We start from the raw sequence: 20,746 nt of genomic DNA, 5'->3' as shown, positions 1-20,746 counted from the left end.
TTTTGTTTTTATTTTTATCCAGTGTCAATTTCTTCATGTCTGATTTCCTTTTTCAGTCCTGAAAATAAAAAAGGAGAGAGGACGGAAATGTCGTCAAGTCACACTGACTTCAGTGTATGTTGTAAATCTGTAAAAAATAATGTTAATTATATTTCCTACAAAACCGCCTGATGTGAGAATGTGCCTCATTGTACAGAATGACAACACAATGCAGCTGTGCATATATGGAAATGCCTTTTAGGGACAAGGGGAATAATGTAAACAAGAAATAAAGCAACACATGCAGTGTTTAATTTATTCTGTATACTGGTCTGTGATGGTTTAATATTTTGTGAGTTTGAGTATCAGGGAATGCAAAGATCCCTAAAATAAAACTATTAGTAGAGACAATTTCATAGCTGCTCTACACATTTCATGTCCTGCGCTCTTGTTCAGCAGTACAAAAGTGAAAAAATGATGATGTGAAATGCTCAAAAAGCTTCAGAACAGCTGCTAAATGGAAAATATTCGTCCCAGCTGCTGCTTTAAAACTCAAAGATAGCAGAAACTCTACTGTTACCACAAACTAAACATTGACCACGTCGTGTTATTGTGATATATTGTGAAAGAACTGGAGTCTAAGCTACGTCGGTGCACAAAAGACGACAAAGCACAGGAAATAAAGCACTGGATAACATTTATTGCACACGTGTAAGGCAGGCGCCGTTAATCAGTGTAAAGAAAAGAAGCTGCAAAGAAAAAGTGTCAAATACATCCTCTGATACCTGGTAACCACACAAAACACACTGGATACTTCAGTGAGTCGACCCACACTGATGTCAGTATCCAGGACTGCAATATATATATACCGATCAGGCATAATATTATGACCACCATCCTAATATTGTGTAGGTCTCCCTTGTGCCTCCAATACAGTTCTGACTCATCAGAGAATGGACAGAATATTGTTAGTGGGGTCCTTTGGGTCCTTTGGGTTGAGGGGAGGGGTCTCTGTGGATCAGGCTTGTTCCAGTGCATCCCACAGACACTTGATCAGTTTGGGATCTAGTGATTTTGAAGGCCAGGTCAACACCTTGCGCAGCTGAGGATGACTGCTGCCATCAAGGAGTGTCATTGCTATGGGGTGGGGGGTGTCTGGTCTGGTCTAAGTGGGTGGTACATGTCTAAGTGACATCCACATGAATGCCAAGTCCAAAGGTTTTCCAGCAGAACATTGAATTGTCGCAAGATGGTCAATGTTATTTATTTCTCCTGTCAGTGGTTTTAATATTGTGGCTGATCGGTGTACAGTGTATGTGTTTTAACATGAGGTTTTCAATTGCTTTTTCTCGGCAAAAAAGGCAACGCTTGTTTGGATATTTCCCAAAACATCTAATCACATGTGGTAAACCAAGACTGAGGTAGATAAAAAAAAGAAACATTAATGTCAGTTGTAAGCTTATAAAGGAGGAGGGAGCAGTTTCAGCGAGAACAGCGGGCGGACATTTTTAATCCGAGGGGCCACGCTGAGAAGCTGATCCATATTCCCCCTCATTACAAGCTTACTTACACGATTAGATTGCATGTGGCAACAAGATCAACTTACATTACTGTTAAATAATAATAAAAAAAAGCAATCATGAAATATGTGAATGCATATAAGTGGTGTTATTGTCTTAAGTGAATTTTGCATTATTTGACAAGCCTGACTTTAGACGCATTAAAGCAAGTATTCTCCATCCGCTCGGTTTGCTCTCATCTGATAATTTTCCACTTAGAATAAATGGATTTTCACTTATAAATTTCTAGTGAAGTGAGCTGAGACATCGGTAGCCATTTTGCATCCCCCTTACTTATCATACTGTTTAGCTAAATTGAAGTCACAAACCGGCGCACATTAATATCAATTTCAAGCTGAATTCAATGTAAGGAGGGAGTTGCTCTCAGCAGTACAATCCCCCCCTGAAAAAAAAGTTTGGTTGCCTTATGCTGTCTCATTTGAATCTTGTCAAAGGTAGTGTTATTATCCCTGACGGGGGCATATTAAGCCAAAATGAAAACGAGTGCAATGAAAGGACATAAGCCGATAGAAGAAGGGGATATTATGCCACCTATAAACCAAAAAATAAAAAATAAAAAAAAGATAATTTTCTATTCACTTTACATGCAATGAGGAAATAAATACACGTCCAGCAGGGGGCTCTTTCAACTCACAAATGAAATAAGAGGCACACATTTCATTCAAAACCCATCTAAAATTAGACCCACACTCACACTGATAAAATTTAGAGATAAAAACCAAGCTGGCATGCTGTGAAAAAAAAAAAAAATAGATATATAAATATAAAAAAAGTGTTCTGCAGCTTCTGAGCAAGATGTGAGTTATAATTTACATGTGTAAGAAAAGCATGATGACTTCGAAGTGAGACGTGAAGTACAAAGACCAAAAAAAAATGAAAAAAAAGTGTGAAACTGATCTTAAAGAAATGAAAACCAGACAGAACCGAGTGTCTCGGTGTCACAAAATTTTAGACACACCCCGAGAAGTGTTCAAACATTAATCACAGCAGGACTGTTAAAAGTAAAATTATAAAGCCTTTGAGTCAAGTTCACTCATTAAACAGCTCAACATGAGATAAAAGCTTGAGAAAAGTAACACACACTACAGGCCAGTCTCTTTTTAAGTTTGGCGTTGTTATAAATTATATTCTTTGAATAAAGACATTTTAAATCTACAAGTTTTCCGACTGGGAACTGTGTTAAATGAAAAAATTATGTCTTTCTGTAAATTTCCAGTGCATCTTAAGATGTAATATGTGACCTGTTTAGGTAAAAGTGACTCAAAGCTTCGAGAAATCAGTTAAGAACATTAAAAAGATTCGTAGCAAATAAATAAATCCAAACTCCAGTCTTAAGACGCCCCGAAAACCCAACGATACACAGTGACACACAGTGTTGGTCAGTGAGTGAAGAACCAGGATGTAGACCAAAGACAAAGTTCAAGTAGATTTCTGAGTGTAGTGGAGTAAAAGATGTCCGTCAGTCGTAGTGTGGCAGTCAGATTTCCTTTGTGTTGCTGAGAAAAATATACATCTAAACCAGAGGAATCATCATACACGACACTATGTAAACAATATATATGTTAACAATCATCTCGGGCTCAAAACAGCCTTCCGCGTTTGCAGCGACGTATGATTGATAGCTGAGAACCATGATGCATCATGACGATGACAGCTTGCTTGTGAAATCATATTGACAGGTCCCTTAACAAGCCCCATTAGATAGGAAACAAGAAAAAAAATAAAATAAATCACACTTATTTACAGATTACAGTAAAAGGTGAGATTATTTAAAGTACATTCATTCCATGATAAAAATAAAATAAAGTAAAAATCAGCCCTGGATGTATGCGTCTTGGAAACAGCTTCAGACAAACAGTGAGTCGTTTGTGGGTTTTGTGTTACAAAAGCTTTGGCAAACCTCACTGATCAGCGCTCACTATCCACTCACGACCATAGACTGTATATAAATATGGATGCTGCGTCCCCACTTCCTTGCATTGGCTAAACTGAAGTTACTTTCCCAGGGATAAAGGCGGCACCGTATTGCGAGTTTGGAGCCAGAGTCTGTGCAGTATGGTCCGAGAGTCTGATATCGATATCGATGCCCCGCCCACAGTTTTTTGCTAGACTCACTCAGGTTTTTGTTTAATTAGTACTACACTCTGCTCTGACTCCACCAGTTACAAAGAAATGTTGGATTATACACTGTATGTATTTATTTTATTTTCCAACTCTCACGGTCCAATGAGACCACTTCACGGAGAGGTTGGCATGCCAACTTGCGGTTACCACGATGTCACATCCTGTTTCTATAGCGTCAAACTAAAACAAAACAGAATTAGCAAAATGGACACTTGCGTATTCATCAGTATCATATTAACTACCTAAAATGACAGAAATCATCCTTGAAAAAAAATAATTTGACGTGTTATTTTTTTGTTTTAGATTGGCCCCAGTCCCACCCACTAACATGGAGGGGGTGGAGCTTATTACCTATACTTCAGCCAGCCACCAGGGGGAGCTCTACTTGCTTTGGCCTCACTTTTAAGGAGCTGTTTCGCCGTCCATCTTCATACAGTCTATGCTCATGACTTACAGAAAATGTGAAGGCAACTTTACAAAGTTTTCTTTAAAAATTATAATCGCACACAATACAAATGCGTCATGAGCGACGAGTTCAAGAAACAGAACTCTTTCAGGATTGTATTAATCCACTCTGCAGTAATAATATTACAGAATACCCATGCTACATTTAGTACAATTATTAGTACCATCTTTTAAATACATTCTTGAAGAACACACTTTAAATAAATAATTTCTATATGAGGACGCATCTGCTGCATTTTGGTTGCATAAGGAGCTTCGACAATCTGTTATTTTCTCACATAAAACAAGTACATTCACTCAGCCAATCTGCTTCACACACACACACACACACACACAAACTCGCGCATACAGAAACATGAGATGTACCTTCTGCCAGCCCAATGGCTTATCTGAATAAGAACAGAAGAGTGCATAGACATGCCCATTAAAGAGGCAAACAAATAATTAAGATTGTGTTTTCAGGCAGGGCTGAACTTCGACGAAACTGAGTCATTTCATGGTCTTGAAAGACGTATTGAGAGTTGATGAGGAATGCGTTACATCACAGCGGGGGGATGTGGAAACGAGAAATAACTTAACAGTACAGCATTGCAGGAGGTTTTTCAGCTGCATCCAAAACAAACCCAAAGGCAATATCAGGAAATCAAAAAAACCCAGACGGCATACAAATGCTATCATAAAGTGAACTAAAGAGGTCAGTTGTGAGTCTGTCCAATAAACCGGAGACGAGGAAGCTGTCAGATACAGTGAAAGCCGTCCCTCTCCTGCGGCACTGAGCTCGCAGCCGGTAGGGCCGTCTTCGGACAGGCCTAATCCACTCAGCCGGGCTTATAAGGATGGAAGAAGGCAGTCGCTGGGGTCACATGTCCCCGGAGGTCCGCGGGGCCCCGGAGAACCAGGAGGGCCCTGAGAATTGATCCCAGGAGGGCCTTGACAGAGAATTAGACATTATTAATTACTGAACCAGGCGCCACTTTATCATCATTCAGAGGAGCTTTCCATTAGCGATAAAAACGGGTTTGGCACAGGCACATACACCCCCACACAAACTCTCAGTGCCATTCACTATCCAAGACTGGCTGGACAGAATTACAAATGGGAGTTGTGAAAAGTTGCTTGTAGAACTTCTTTAAAAGTGTCACATACTGTGTAAGTAAGTGGCTAGTTCTGTAATTGGTTGAAATTACTGGGAAACAACAAAACAAAAAGGCTATTACCTCAATTATCTGTTAGGAAAAACCTTGTAGAATATACTGCATCTTACTAGAGGGTCTTCTTTTGGCAGATTTGACAACATGGGTTGGGAAGATCTTACTCTTGATGGTGTAACATTTATGCCTGCTCTGTGTTTACTGGACCAGTTTAATAATAAAGGTTTGACAGTAATCAAAGCGGAGTTTGCACTGCCTGGTTCACAGTCATGTCCTTAGGATTTTGCAGCTTTATTGTCCATTTTATTACAGGGTGAAATATAACATTTTAAAAATAACCTGGCCAGCACTGACGGTCATATGACTGGTTTCAATCCAAAAGGCTGCAGTATACTTCTTATCATATACTGCATCCTTGAATCCTTGAATCCTTGAATCACAGATACTTCTACTGCGCTAGATGTGATTAATGAAGTTTCTGCATGGCCCCAGCTTATTGCTATATGCGAGAGAGAAGCAATCCAAAAGATGATTATCAAGATTGTCTATTTAGGATGTAATCATGCCAAGAGAAACACAACCATTTTGGTCAATGTTTGTATTACTTAAACCTCCAATAACCCTAAACCTAGCTTGGCTTTTGGGTCTTCTGATCCTGATATCTGGGTAAGACTTCAGGTTCTGTGTACCAGTCATTGTTTCTAGTCGGAGCAGCAAACTTAGATGCAAGAATTGAGTTGAGAAATGACATCTACAACTGGACGCTCAGTTTAAAACTCCTTCATCATCTTCACTGAGGGTATTTGCTTGACAATTGCAACATGTTTCCTTGCTTGTCGATAGAATGTGACAGGGCGTTCTGCCTCTTTTAATCCCCACAAGGACTATTTACCTGCAATACTACTCAGGTCACAAAAAGAAACCAGAAAGCTTGTCCCTTCACACGCAGCTATACGTTTAGTGAGGGTATAATGCTGACTGAAACTCGCTTTTCAGTATTTCAAAAAGCGTGACATAATTCTCCACCTAGCTGAGGAATTCATTTGATCACCAGAAAATGAAAGGATCAATGAAATCATTTTGGTGTTTGCTGCTTTATAGCTTCTCAAAGTGCGAGGATATTGCTGCTTTGTCACTCTAAATTGAATCATCTGGGCTGTCAAAATGTGAATTGTGCAAATTTTTCCACTTCTTTCCATTTCACTAACTGAATAATTAATTGAAAAGAATGAATGACGGGCTGATGAAAATGAAAATAACTGTTAGTTGTAGCCCTTGTTAATCATTTCAGAGCACGTTGCTTTAATTAATGATTTAAAGCAAACTACAATTAAAACAAAATTAGCTTTTCGGTTGTTCCCGCGTTACAAATGAGGCGGGCTTTTTGTAAAGCACAGCCTGTGAAAGATGGCGAGCGTTCACAGATCATTATATACTGTAAGCGATTAAACATTCATACTCAAGGATGTCTCATTTACAATTAATGAATTCTTCAATCTCACTGTAACGAGAATGAAGGAGAGAGAAAGTGAGGCAGGGTCAGCATGCCAGATGAGACATTAGTACCTCATGTTACTTAGCAACAGCTTGCTGAAGTGGCAAAGCCGTCCACATTGCTCCACGATCTCTCAAACACATACATATATATGTGTATCTCATATACTGTTCATGCAACAAACACAGCACCCAGATATAACACCTTCTCTCAAATGGATCTGGATATGCCTATATAAAAAAAAAAAGAAAAGAAAAACTCCACTGCGGTCCTGCCACAGAAGTGTCCATTACATCAGTCGTAGCTCGAGGGAGCTCTGCCTCCTCTATCGTCTTTACAGAAGGAACTGCCGGTGCTGTCTTGTCCTCTACCTCCCTGTGAAAACATGACTTGCCCTTTCCATCACCGCCACATCCATCTGCTCCCTAACTGCTCGCACCGAAACTGTCCACAGCACTTCCGTGGTTTGCAGTGGAGAGGTTCGCAAAGTAGCAATCATGAAAAGTGTTTTGTTTGCTAAATGCGGTGTGTGTTCAGACAGGACGTTTAAGTGGCTGCTGTTAGGTAACTCTGTCAATTAGCTACAGCACAGCGCTAATGCACGACAGGCAGGCGGCCCTTAGCAGCGGCAAGTTCTGGCCTAATTACCGTCAGAGTACATCAGGGTACAAAGGGGCTAATGGACATTGTGGTCACTTTCACATAAACTACTTGTCCCCACAGCCGTCAACATTGACGTTAACCTGCAACAAGGACTTTTACTCCACGTCAAAACTTACAAAACAGAGTTGTGTTGACTCTCCTGTGTGTGACTCACATATCCCGGTCTCCAGGACTCCAATGGGGAACTTGTTCCACGCCAAGAATATCAGCTTATCCTTCATTGTGACGGCCAAGTGGTTTAAATTTTTGGTAGTGGTAAAAATAAGCTTGTCCTGTACAGGGACTTGTAAATCTAAGTGCGAAGGGAAAAACCAGAGCAGTGGGCCAACACATTCACAGCAGTTTGTTCAAGCGCTTCCCTCTAAGACGTGACTACACCTCCAGTCTAACCCCCACCAGTTGTGCCGCAGGTGCTTCCCACAACTGTGCACCTCTAGAGATGATGTCTTTCAACAGGGTGTGATTTATCCTCCACAGAGGAGCTGCAGCCAAGTTATCTTTCGCCCCGCACATGCATTATGCACATACTTAGATAGGATGTGTGACTTTAGGTTCAGTGATGAACTCTGACTGTGGCATGTTGGAAGTCAGTGTGGTAATCCCACTTCTCATTTCCATCGGGATACGGGGAGTTATTCTTTAGTTCACAGGAGCAGGGAGCATGCTGACATACTGAGTTGTGTTCTCTTGATCTGGACAGCACCAAGCAGGAATTTTTCTTTACGAAGCGGACGCCACATGCCGTCACAGCAGAATTCTGTCCTCTGTTGGGGCCCCATTTGTGTCACAGCAGCGCCGGGACTTTAGGAAACATAATGAGGCCTGGGAGCTGTGTTTATCTCTATATACCAAATAAGGCCTCATAGAATTTGAGAAGCAACACAAGCCTAGTGCCTTCGTTTTGGTGGACAGGTAAGAAAAACTGATAAATAGTGGTGGATGTGGAGGAGGAGCGGCTGTCAGTGCAGCGTCTGGTCGTTCTGTGACGAATGTGGCATAATTAAAGCGTGAGCATCTCAACTGCCACAGTTGCTCTTACTGTATATAGGCACAGATTGTTTACTTCCTTCCACTTTACCGGTCTGCTGCTAATGGTTAGTGACAGCGAAACAATTCTTCCTTAGAATTAAGATTTACGGCAGACTCTATTTATTTTTTGGCTAACATAATGTTGCAGATAGAGAGCAATAACTATTTGGTGGTGGGCATACAACTGCCTGCAATGGATGGAAACATGATAGACGTGAACCCACAAAACTAAAACAAAAAACTTTTTTAAAGTCCCCATGAAATACAAATTTATGTGTTAAAAACTAAATGTCACCTACATGCCAATACTGTGGCCCAACTATAAATAAATAAATTCTTAACGGTATTTTCGTAATTACTTTGAAAACCATTAAAAACTTGTTGATGACTCATTCTGCACTCAGGGGCGTATGCTCATTTTGTGTCCAATTAAAAACTTTCTTGAACTTTCAAGTCCCTTCTTCGCTGCTGGCTTCAATGCTCAACTCAAAATAGTTGCCACCAAAAAAAAAGATCGTTGGACTTTGCTTTATTTAGCTTTGATTACAGCACGCATTCTCTGTGGCATTGTTTCAATAAGCTTCTACAATGTCACCAGAGTTATTTCCATCCAGTGTTGCATTCATTTTTCACCAAGATCTTGTATTAATGATGGGAGAGTCTGACCACTGCACAAAGCCTTCTCCAGCACATCCCAAAGATTCTCAATGGGGTTAAGGTCTGGACTCTGTGGTGGCCAATCCATGTGTGAAAATGATGTCTCATGCTCCCTGAACCACTCTTTCACAATTTGAGCCCGATGAATCATGGCGTAGTCGTCTTGGAATATGCCCGTGAACATCAGGGAAGAAAAACTCCATTGATGGAATAACCTGGTCATTCAGTATATTCAGGTAGTCAGCTGACCTCATTCTTTGGGCACATAATGTTGCTGAACCTAGACCTGAGCAACTGCAGCAACCCCACATCATAGCACTGCCCCCACAGGCTTGTACAGTAGACACTAGGCATGATGGGTGCATCACTTCATCTGCCTCTCTTCTTACCCTGATGCCCCCATCATTCTGGAACAGGGTAAATCTGGACTCATCAGACCACATGACCTTCTTCCATTGCTCCAGAGTCCAATCTTTATGCTCCCTAGCAAATTGAAGCCTTTTTTTCCAGTTAGCCTCACTGATTAGTGGTTTTCTTAAGACTACACAGCTGTTCAGTCCCAATCCCTTGAGTTCCCTTCACATTGTACGTGTGGAAATGCTCTTACTTTCACAATTAAACATAGCCCCGAGTTCTACTGTTGTTTTTCTTTGATTTGATTTCACCAAGCGTTTAAGTGATCGCTGATCACAATCAATCAGGACTTTTTCCGACCACATTTCTACCTCAAAGACGATGGTTCCCCACTATCCTTGGACAGTTCTTAACCCAATTTTAGTAGTTTCTTCAGTCTCCTTAGATGTTTTCTCTGCTTGATGCATGCCAGTGATTTGACCCTTCTCAAACAGAGTAACATCTTTTCTACGACCACAGGATGTGCCTTTCAACATGGTTGTTTGAGAAATGAGAAGCTACTCATTGCATCAGTTGGGGTTAAATAACTTGTTGCCAGCTGAAAGATGATCACCCATGCAGTAATTATCCAATAGGAGGCGTGTACCTATTTGCTTAGTTAAATCCAGGTGGTGACTTTTTTGTTTGGCCAGGCAGTGTATATGGGCAGTGCCTGCTCAGGCCACTGGAGCTGACCAATCAGAGCCAAGGGTGCTTTTTAGGGAGGGGCCTCCTCACTTTTGGTTTAACAGTGAAATATCAGGGTGCAAATAGAGCAAAAAATCTCTGTTGGTGGCTTTCTATAAATCTTTGAAATGACTGAAACCATTATTTTGTTTCTTATGAATTGTTTGCTCAACTTATATTTGACTTAAAAGTTAAATTACTTCAAAACACATTACATCAAATTAAGTGGTGAAGCTAGGATACCTGCTAAGTGGTGATCTTACCTGGCGGCCCTGTGAGTCCTGGATCTCCTGGCAACCCCAGTCCAAGCTGGCCTCGTTCTCCTTTCTGACCCCTGTATCCTAAAGGACACACACACACACACAACACACCCTCTGAGCACAAATACTGAAAAGCTGACGTAGAACTGTGCTCACGGAGAGTGTGGTACAGTTAGTAAGACTAATACAAATGCCATAACATGTTAAAATCCAAGGGGTGTCAAGAAGAGGACACACTTGTGCAACCTTTATATGTGCGTCCAGGGACTCATACAGAACAGCTTCAAACACCATCAGCATAGCAACAATGTCAAGCATCAAGTCTGCATTCATTTTGAGAGAAGCGGCTTTAGCAGGCGATGTAGCAACACACTACTCTGGATTCCCAGTTCCAGTCCCAAACCTTTGAATAATAAAAGATGCACTGACATCCTGTCAAAACAGAAATCATCAAACAAGCCATCTGCACGTTAGAGTTTGAAGAAGGAGGCGCCCTGGACTTTAACAGCTATCTGTCAACAACGGGGCCACAAGCACTTTGAAGCTTTCCAGAGTGAAGAGGCTTCGTTCAATCAGAGGTCATACTTGTGGGTCACAAAGAAGGCATATAGATAGTGAAAATATTGTCCTAATCAAAGGCGGTCTCTCGAGAAAGGTTGATTGTATAGACAACACAGACAGGTGCAGAAAACAATCGTGGCTATTCATGACAACTACACTCAGCCGTTAAAATTATGCTTTTTTTCTCTGATGGAGTCTGACTGCTGCATGATTACCTCAAAGAAAACAAAAACAAGCAGTGGTGAATGCAAGCACATGCTCAGTCTGTCAAAAAAGCCTGATGAGTGTGCACCAAACCTCACATCAGACCAGGCAGTTTGTTGCTTATAACAGTAATGCACACAGTTATATTATCAGAGGCCTTTTCACTTGCATGCAAAGCCTGCGAGTCAAACCAGCAGCACGCCAAGTGAGAATTTGAGCGGCTGCAAAAAAAATAAATAAAAAAAATAAGAAAAATTCCCCACGAGGCACTTAAAGTAATGGAGTCTCACAACCAGCGGTTGCATGGAGTGCATCAGAAACATTGACAGGAGTATCAAGCATTGCACCGCCTGGCCCAAAGGGGAAACGCTTCGATGCTTATATGTCAGAGAAAATCTCAGAAAGAAAGGCTTATGAATGCTCCAAAACTGAATCTGAGAGAGAGAGGGGCTATCCACACATTGCCACAATAATGAGACTTCTTTCAACACTCACAGAGCCTGGGGCATTCATTCAGAGAGGAGACGTTCCATGGAGAAAAGTGCACTGTACCTTAAGCAAAAAAATACTGAATAGCACACAGGGCAATAAGCTGGATTTGTGGAGACTGATAAATCGAAAATGCCATACCGGCTGAAAGCAAATTGTTTCTAGGGGCACTAATGGACAAAGTACATTAAGAAAAAAAATACTATTGGCAAAGTGTAGTTTCTCATGCTTGATTGATAGGTTTGCAATCAAGCACCTGTTGTACACTGTTGTAAACATTATTAACAGCAAGAGTTTTGTGATACGGCTTACAAAGAATAATAATTATAATAAAAAAACACCTCCCTTTGAGCAGCTGCTCCATTAAATATTCTGGGATATTTACTGACATTTCCATATTGTACAGGAAAAAGAAGAGCAGCTTTAGAACAGAGTTTACAGTCTGATAGCAAAAGACAATATGAGTCAGTATTAAGAAATATACAGAGTACACTAAGATACAAAAATTAAAAATGAAGGTCAGAACAAGAAAAATGTAGTATTTATGAAATATAAACTTAAACACAGTGGCTTACATCAGATAGAAACTTCAGTGGCAAAAGTAAAAGACGAGCAGAATGAGAAATTAGTTACAACAAAGAAGGAAATAAAAGAAACGAAGGAGCTGTGCTGCGTGAGTCCTTATGGGCACTCTCTTAACAGCTTGAGACTTTCACCCATGTGAAATCAAACCGTGAGAAAAGAAAAGGAGGAGGAAAAAAAAAAAAAAGAGAGTGCGAATTCGGCAGAGGGGTTATTTTTCTCCATAAACAATTCATTTTGGCATACTGGAGAAGAAGTCAAATTGGGCATTCCACAGGAGCACAGACTCCAGCAGAGGATGACGAGAAATAATGAGGAAATATTACCCCAAACTCTCACAGCAGCCGAGTGGAGGCACAAGTCAACAAAGAAGAAAAAAAAAAAGAAAAAAATTAAGAAGTTGGTGAATATTTGATTTGTCAAGGGAAATGGCTTTCCTCTTTATTTTCAATAAATATTTATTGCAAAGCTGCATTAAGAATCACCTATAAAACACTCATTTCGAAGCATAAAAAAAATCAAACAAGCAAAACACAAACCGAGACATGTGTAATGCCGATGGCATTAACACGGCACAAACATTTATAGTTGAGTAGTTGCCTACTTTATCTACATTATTCATGAATGAAGGCAGCCTTTTGTATTATAGCAGTGGGGTTAAAATGTAAATGGTCTTGAATAATGTGAGGTAGATACAAAGCTCAAAGAGAAAGGCCAACGCAACGGTGCTTTGATCTGCACCAACACATAAAACACTCCTCCTCTTCAAAAGTTAAGATACCATATCTCTGCTGCGGACACAATACAAACCTAAGCAAGTCTGAGGTACAGAGCCTGACCGGCAAACCATTAGTGTTGTATGAGCAGTCAGAAAGTTGTATTAGCTTGATAAAGAACGTCCACCCTCTTTCCTGACTACGCTCCTTTTGTATTTGAGAGGCTTTCTTTCCCGGAGTGAGGTTTCAATACTGGGGCTCTTTCCTGTCCACACTGATAACACTTTCTCTTATTCACAGCCAATTCTTCGTTTGTCTTCATATTTCCCAGAGAGCCGCTGTGCACCACACTCCTGGCCTTTCCTCTGCTTCCCGCCCCTCAGTCTGCATTGATATATGGGTCTATGCAAGAGAAAAATACCCATGAATCCGCACAAAAAGGGAAGCGCCAGCCCGACCCCAATCCAACCAATCTCCAGTATTTCATTGAACAAAAAGCACTTTGTTTGAGTTGTTGACGTGAGGTCTCAACCTAGAGCCTGTGTTTCACTGTAGTAGCTGTTCCCTGTTTAAAATGTGGAAGGTTACATCTACAGTACACAGTATGCTCGCTGGACTTATTGATCTATTGAAAGCACCAGAGAAGCAGGTACATGTACATTCAGGTAAATCACACGACAAATGGTTAATCGTGTTACACTAACAGTTTTGAGCGATCCAATTTTAAGAACGTCGCTCCTTATTCATATTTTAACTGTAGAGGTTATTTTTCTGAGGTGGTGTTGACATCCAGGAGTTCAGCCTGCCGGCACGAGCGCCTACCTTGGGGACCAGGAGGTCCTGGCTCTCCAGGTGGGCCTGGTAATCCGTCCTTGCCAGGACGCCCTGGAGGCCCTTGGACCTGTGAAGCTAAGATGCCCGCAGGATTCTTCTGCAGCATGGGAGAGCTCGATAGTTTCTCTATAAGGCAAGAAAAAAAAAAAGAGAGTGCTTAGAGGGAACGACGTGTGGAAAAGAAAAATGGACAAAAACATGTAAACCGAATTTAGAACAATTTGTACCTTCGAAAATCCTCAGCACTTCATTCCGGATAAACATTCGGAGCTCCTCTGTGAAGCTGTGATCACTCTGTGCGTGGAGAGAATACACAGCGTTCACTGGAGCATTTTAACACACACACACTCAAAAAAAAGACAGAAAAATGCAATTAAGAGAAAACAGAAACAAAACTTTCATTCACGGCGAACACGCTGCAGAGGAGACGAAGTGAAGACAATGGTTATCGTGGACGGGAAACAAGAGCAGGGAGACGCCATCACCTCGTAAATTCATTTTTTCAGCTATTCAGTGAAATCCCACATTGCATCGCAGTTTATTACAACATCTGCTCCGAACATCAGCTTGAAATAGAAAAGATTCATTTAGCGAATATTACATTTAATATTAGACTTCGATGAAGTGATTTCTCAGTGTTTATGTCCAATTACGCTGCAGTGTGCTTAAGAGGTAAAGTGTAGCTTGTATAATTCAGCTGTGTTCGATTCTGAATAAATGTCAAGGCATTTTAAATAACGTAGTCCGCGCATACACACATATGTCCTGTGAGTTTTTCTCAGCTGCTTTGTTAGAGCTTTCCGGGGCTGCACCAGTAACAATAGCAAACAATAGTAGCCTTGGACCTTGAATCTCTGCATTCAAAAACTGTTTTTCATCTCCGCGAGGGTTATATAACTGTTGTGGCTGCATACAGTAAGTGTAAAACGTCTGTGACAGATGGAGGTGTTTTCACTTCTCCGCAGAGCTCCAGGCACGCCCACATATCCGTCTTTCTTTCTGTTTCCGTCTCTTTCCCTCTCTGACCTTCTGCTGCGCCTAGATGATCAGGAGTGGGAAGCGTTGAGCAGAAGAGAACAGCGAGCTCCACTGCACTGCCTTGTTTGATGTTTCATGCAGAAAGCTGTACCAGTTTTTTATTTCTTTTTTTCCCATGCAGGGAATGAGAACTGCACTAGTTACACAAGCTGGGGAGGCAAGTTGGATCATTAACATTTTAATTATCTGGGAGGATAGTCTTAGTTTACTCTGAGGCAGATTTACAGCTCACCAGGAGGTTTACGTTGTCCAACTGTCCAGGAGGGCCTGGATCGCCTTTTTGACCCTGCGGTCCGATGGGTCCAATTGGGCCGGGATCTCCTATGCGACCCCTCTCACCTTGAACACCTCTTTCTCCTGGAATCCCTGGATCGCCCTGCAGTAAAGAAGCCAAGATATACCTCAGCTCAGACCAAACTCTATACACAGTGCAACAATCCTTGTCGCTATATATTAAAGGCCTTTAAATACTGTGCACATGTTCCATTTGTCCTAATACGTCCAGTCAGTCAACTGTCCAGAGGCTCTGTTACCACCTACAAAACTAAAAGCTTCATTTTGCATCCTATATTACCAGCATTTTCAATAGATTAGTGCAGAAGTGTGACAGAGCTCTTGCAAATAAAATAGGAAACTGTGTAGAGCGTTAAATGCTTTTATCTAGTGCTTATGTGCTTGTGGGGATTAGTCACATTTGTGCTGAAGTGAAGACGTTCATTACTATTCATCACACTTTTTCTTTCTTCTTTTCGCATTATGGTTCCGAGTCGTAGAAACGGTTTCTTTTTAAGCAGGCACGGACGACGCCACTTACACGTTCTCCTTTGGATCCTCTGTCGCCCGCTCTACCTGTGGCTCCCTTAGAAATAAAGCAGAAAAACACATGTTTTACATATTTGCACTTGAAGATCGCCGCGAAAGACTGAACGTCAGGAAAAAGAAATTAGTCTGACCCAGAAATCTTTCACCCACACATGAATTATGTTCGGGGCACATACACTCTTAATATCGCACCCACTGTGTTTACTAAAATATTCGCACAGGACTCCGAAGAAAAACTGTGAGCAACTGAGATTTTTTCTGAATTACTTGACTTTGAGAAATGCACACTTTCTTAGATACCTGTGCACACTGATTGCTTCTTACTCGGCTTGTATAATATCTCCCCGCTAAGTGTTTCACCTTCTGCAATGTCACGGCTCCTCTGCATCACTCCAGTTTTGTTTGACAAGCGCCTGCTTTCCCACCAGCTGTCTCTACTGTACGGAGGAGCTGGGAGAAAATACCTGTCTCTGGCTTCATGTCACAACATCTTGTGTCTTCCAATCCCTCCCTGTCACTCCTCATTGCCTCCCTTTGCTCCGCTCAGAGCGATACCTCTGGGAGCATCTTTGTATCAATTTCCTGCTGGATTACAGGAGCCATGCAAAAGACAATCTGGCATGATGTGGTTTTAAAGCGGGCATCGCTTTGTGATGCCGTTCTCCCCTGCCTGCTTTAATCTGCACTACTCTGTATTCCCCACTGCCTGATGGGAGGCTTAAATCTATCATCTTGCCCACTGAAATGTGCTTCCCTGAGCATTACATTAAACCTCAAAGCAGTGTGCAAGGAGTCTGGGTAGAAGGGCACAGCCGCCTGCTAGATGGCACTGTTGCACCACCAGAAAGTAAGGCTCTACGTGGAGAAGGCTTTGTGTAATGCTAGTGGAAGAATATTAACTAATAAGAAGAAAAAAACAATAAAGAGTTGGGGCTGTCATTAAGGTGCAAGGTGAAAAAAAAACTTGTAAATCAGAGGAAAACAGTAATAATCATAGTCCAGTTTGGGCATTAGACAGTATAATGTGTTGAGAATGGCTATTCGTGCAGGTCTGTTCTGCATCCTGTGAGGCCATTCTGTGCGATTATGTAGTAAATAGTGTGTAATACATGAGATCAATCACCTAAACGCGGACTTCGCTGCAGTATTTATTTCAATTTTCGCAGGTTCATCAGGCAAGAAAATGCATATTTAATCCAAAGTGTCTACTGCCCCCTATTACAAACATTTTATCACTGCCTGAAAGCATTAACTGTATAATTAGGGTAAAAAGACTAAAAGTCAACAAAGCCTTAAATCTGCAGGATTCCATTTAGTTTTTATCGTTATAATCTCAAATATGCAAATAGGTTTAATGCAGTCAGCATGCTGTTGCTTGAGGGGGGATAAAAATCTGCTGTGCCATCTTTCTGCGGCTGGGCTGATGTAAAGCACTTTCTATAAGGGGATTTGCAGCATGCTCGCACGACTCACCTTGTATCCAGGAGTTCCGTCTTTTCCTGGTCTGCCCTGCTCAAGGAGCGAAACACAAACAAAGACATTTTGTATCAGCTCCCACCTTCGATTGGATCAGCACTGTTGCACCCCTAGTAATCTCCACAGTTAATGAGATATCTCAAGCAAGGGATAATGATCCTGATTGCTGTCGAACACTGCTCCATTGTGCGCTTAGAGGGAAAATTACAGAAACCATCTCTGATGGTAATTACGTAGAAGAATGTAATCATCCGCAGGACAAGTGGCCGCTAACATACGTATTTTATCCATATTGTCCTTGAATCATGTTCTTTTTCTTCTTTTTTTAACCCACACACTATGGTAAAACAACCATCCACTCGCTAACATAGAGTAGCAGCGTGTTATTCTCAGCCCTGTGTCGAGTTTGGACATTACTGGAAGGTACACTGGCAACATCTAGCTGTGATTGTAAAAGCAAGAGCGACAGATTTTATGTAGCATCCTTACAGGAACACCTTGAGGTCCCTCGGGCCCAGGGAATCCTGTCTCTCCGAGTGGCCCCCTCTCACCCTGTCAGAGAACAGAGACAGCCGATGTGTCAGTCTGCGGTGACAAAAGAATGACGCGTGGATTGACAGTTCAAAGGCAGTTAGAGGCTGCGGCTCACCGGCTCTCCTGGGATCCCTGGCTCTCCACGAGCGCCGGGCTTCCCCTGTCAATCACAAGCATGGGAAGACAACAGAGCGTGTTTGACAGGTCCTCAATAGTGTCATATCTACAGAACCTCTACAGCCTCCATTTATAATATATAACCAGTCAGCCTACTACAGCTATAGCTGTAGCACAGAATATCCACCAAACACACAACAGGTCTGTGGAACTTAATCGAAGAGGTGCAGCTTTATTGGACTTATGCTATTCTGTGCACCTAACAAAGCATCATTGACATGCCTTTCTGCAGTAGACTTAGACCACACACATGAATGAGAAGTATGACGTATATTAATCGAAAGAAAAAAAAAAAAACTTCTACTCACGGGAGGACCTTGTATCCCGGGAGGACCAGGCAGACCAACATCACCCTGGAAACACAACATATATCAGGATCAGGCAGACGACACAGACATTACGTAACGAATGCCATAAATCACTGTCGCGTCAAGCAGACACACAGATAGTGATATCAGTTGCTGGCTAAACCTGGGTATAATGAATGCTCCAGGGCCCCTCGCTGTTTGAACAAATACAATGCAGACAATGTTAAAAACACTACAAATCTCTACTAAGAAGAATCACAAATATAGATTTATTATAAACAACCTCAACCTGAGAAGCAAGAATATTCCAGCAGCAAACACTTTGCAAATGTCAAACCTTTGACAGTATTTCCTGAAAAGGATAAATTACTCTGGATCTCACAGGAAACTGAAATATTCCACCCCCACCCGACTTCTCACACAACATACAGCCACACACTGTCAATCAGAGGAAACTTTTTCACACAGATTTGCGATGCAGGGAGTTGTGAAAAGTTGTACGCGGGGCTAGTTTAGTTCAGCTCAGGAAAATTAAGGCAGTAGTAGCGGTTCATTGCGCAGATGTCTCACTAATACATCAACGCTTTGACTTCGAATTTCTGTTCATTCAGTCCAGACATTCCTTCAGTCAATATTTAAAAAGAAACGCCAGTGATTGTTATCTTCTAAACACATTTATTTTCCCTCATAACCTCAAAGAGTGAATCCTAAAGGTGTTAAAATCTCCGCACTAGAAAGCTTTCTCCGATCAATCTCTTACTTCAGAAAGAAATGCTTTATTTGGAGTTCAATGAGAGTATAGCACTGAGAAAACACTGTGCAATCAAGACAGGTTTACAAAAGAGACATTTCTCATGGTTGATACTGTTGTTTACCTTTGCACCAGGTAGCCCTTCAAGCCCAGGTAATCCCATGGCCCCGGGTTCCCCCTACGAGAGAAAAACAATCCACCTGTTCAGTGTCAAGATATCAGAGTCACAACAGATATAAACTTAAGATTCCTTAGTTCCCCCTATTGCAAGCAAGAGCGATGCTATTTTTGTCTCACAATCCCGAAGGACAGTGTGGCGATAAGCCGCCGGAGGGTAACAGGTATCATTATTGAGCTGTCATCAAGCATAAACTAGCAGATATAGATCAAACCTACGTGATGGCGAGTAAATTAAATTCCGCAGGAGCCAAGAATTCACATTTCCATTTCTCCTCATGATGTTCTTCGTATTGATGCAACTCTTTGTGTGTCAATGTGAAGGTAATCCCTAGAGGACGACGCTTCAAATGACCTACGACACGCACGCTGTCACACCTGGTAGGCCACAGATCCATTAGAAAACAAGCCCCATTTGACAAACGGACTCGCCGCCTGCACCAAAAATAGACACCCATTCTCGGTGCTCAGGCAAGTGATGGCCTCTGTCTGCCTCCTCTTGCTCAAGCTGCCATGGAGAAATGCCATTACACAGAACAGAGGGGCAGACGTAGACGGATCGTCCAGGTAATTGTCACACATGTAGATTGTCATGAATAAGCTATCGCGGCTAAGGGGAGAGCGGGCCAGCCAGAGGATCAGCTGTGAGACGGATTGGGGCAATTCCGCCACGGCACCGGAGCCCCTTGCACAATTTATTAAGATGTCAAATTAACATCCTGGTGAGAAATTACTATGCAACAAAACAATAAAAAATGCAATTGGCCCCAAGAGAATAAAGAATTTAAGTTGACGGCAGAAATGTCAAGTTGTTTCTGTGTGGGTTCTTTTTTTTTTCTTCAGGTGTCAGTATTTGGGGGAGGAAGTGAGAGGGCTCCCACTGGCAAGGGAACAAGGTATTTGTAGGAGATGTGATCATTTCTTCGTCGCTGGGGTGGTTAAAGTGCTCAGGCTTGAGGGTGTACTGACGTATGTTGTGCAGTAGAAAACCACAGAGATAATGAGAGAAAGCAACTGGCGACTGTTTGTGTGAGCGGCAAAAAAATATATATATATTACAGAATGAAAAGTTTTAACTCACTGCAAGTCCTTCGTCTCCTTTGGGGCCCTGAATCAGAGAAAGAAAAAAGAGGACAGATTACCTCCATGAATGTGACAAGAGCGATCATAAAAATCCTCAATATACAATGAACTGACATGTGGCTGGTGCGTGTTATCGTCATTAAAATTTGTAACATTTATCATCGTCAATCCTTCCTCCAAAGTTCTGTCTGTAAATCATTCTAATCGTAACTGTGTCTCGAGCAAATTTAATCACGATAATCCAGTGTGGATATCTTATAGGCTTCACAAACACTGACTGTTCTCGTTTAAAATTACAGTAAAAGTATTTTCACCCCCATTAAAAAACAAGGAATTATTGATAAATTGGGCCCCCATCGTCCCTCTTAACACTGATGAAGATGCTCTTTTATTGATTGCTCCCCAGCAGCTGCTGGGCTGGTTGTGATAGATGCAGCGCAGGGAGAAACATCCTCAAGATTTAGCTATGGTTCATGTGCATTGTGCACCGGGGACAGCAGAGTGTCTACTT

General features: G+C 41.7%; 1 protein-coding gene across 1 annotated transcript in view; it reads right to left on the bottom strand.

Moving 5' to 3' along the window:
* Positions 1-4,976: 4,976 nt before the first annotated feature.
* The window catches only part of LOC311499988 (uncharacterized protein), a gene marked incomplete at both ends in the record, with an annotated part of 98,278 nt that continues 82,508 nt past the window's right edge, over positions 4,977-20,746 (bottom strand). Inside the window, 12 exons of the mRNA XM_084561150.1 lie at positions 4,977-5,077; positions 10,487-10,564; positions 13,858-13,995; positions 14,097-14,163; positions 15,140-15,283; positions 15,722-15,766; positions 17,203-17,238; positions 17,695-17,757; positions 17,855-17,899; positions 18,225-18,269; positions 19,100-19,153; positions 20,234-20,260. Coding sequence (XP_084417276.1) covers positions 4,977-5,077; positions 10,487-10,564; positions 13,858-13,995; positions 14,097-14,163; positions 15,140-15,283; positions 15,722-15,766; positions 17,203-17,238; positions 17,695-17,757; positions 17,855-17,899; positions 18,225-18,269; positions 19,100-19,153; positions 20,234-20,260 — 843 coding nt within the window. The remainder of the gene's footprint in view (positions 5,078-10,486; positions 10,565-13,857; positions 13,996-14,096; positions 14,164-15,139; positions 15,284-15,721; positions 15,767-17,202; positions 17,239-17,694; positions 17,758-17,854; positions 17,900-18,224; positions 18,270-19,099; positions 19,154-20,233; positions 20,261-20,746) is intronic.

Source organism: Chelon labrosus (assembly GCF_963514085.1).
Source record: "Chelon labrosus genome assembly, chromosome: 15".
NCBI classification, from domain to species: domain Eukaryota; kingdom Metazoa; phylum Chordata; class Actinopteri; order Mugiliformes; family Mugilidae; genus Chelon; species Chelon labrosus.
This window is presented reverse-complemented; position numbering and strand designations above follow the sequence as displayed.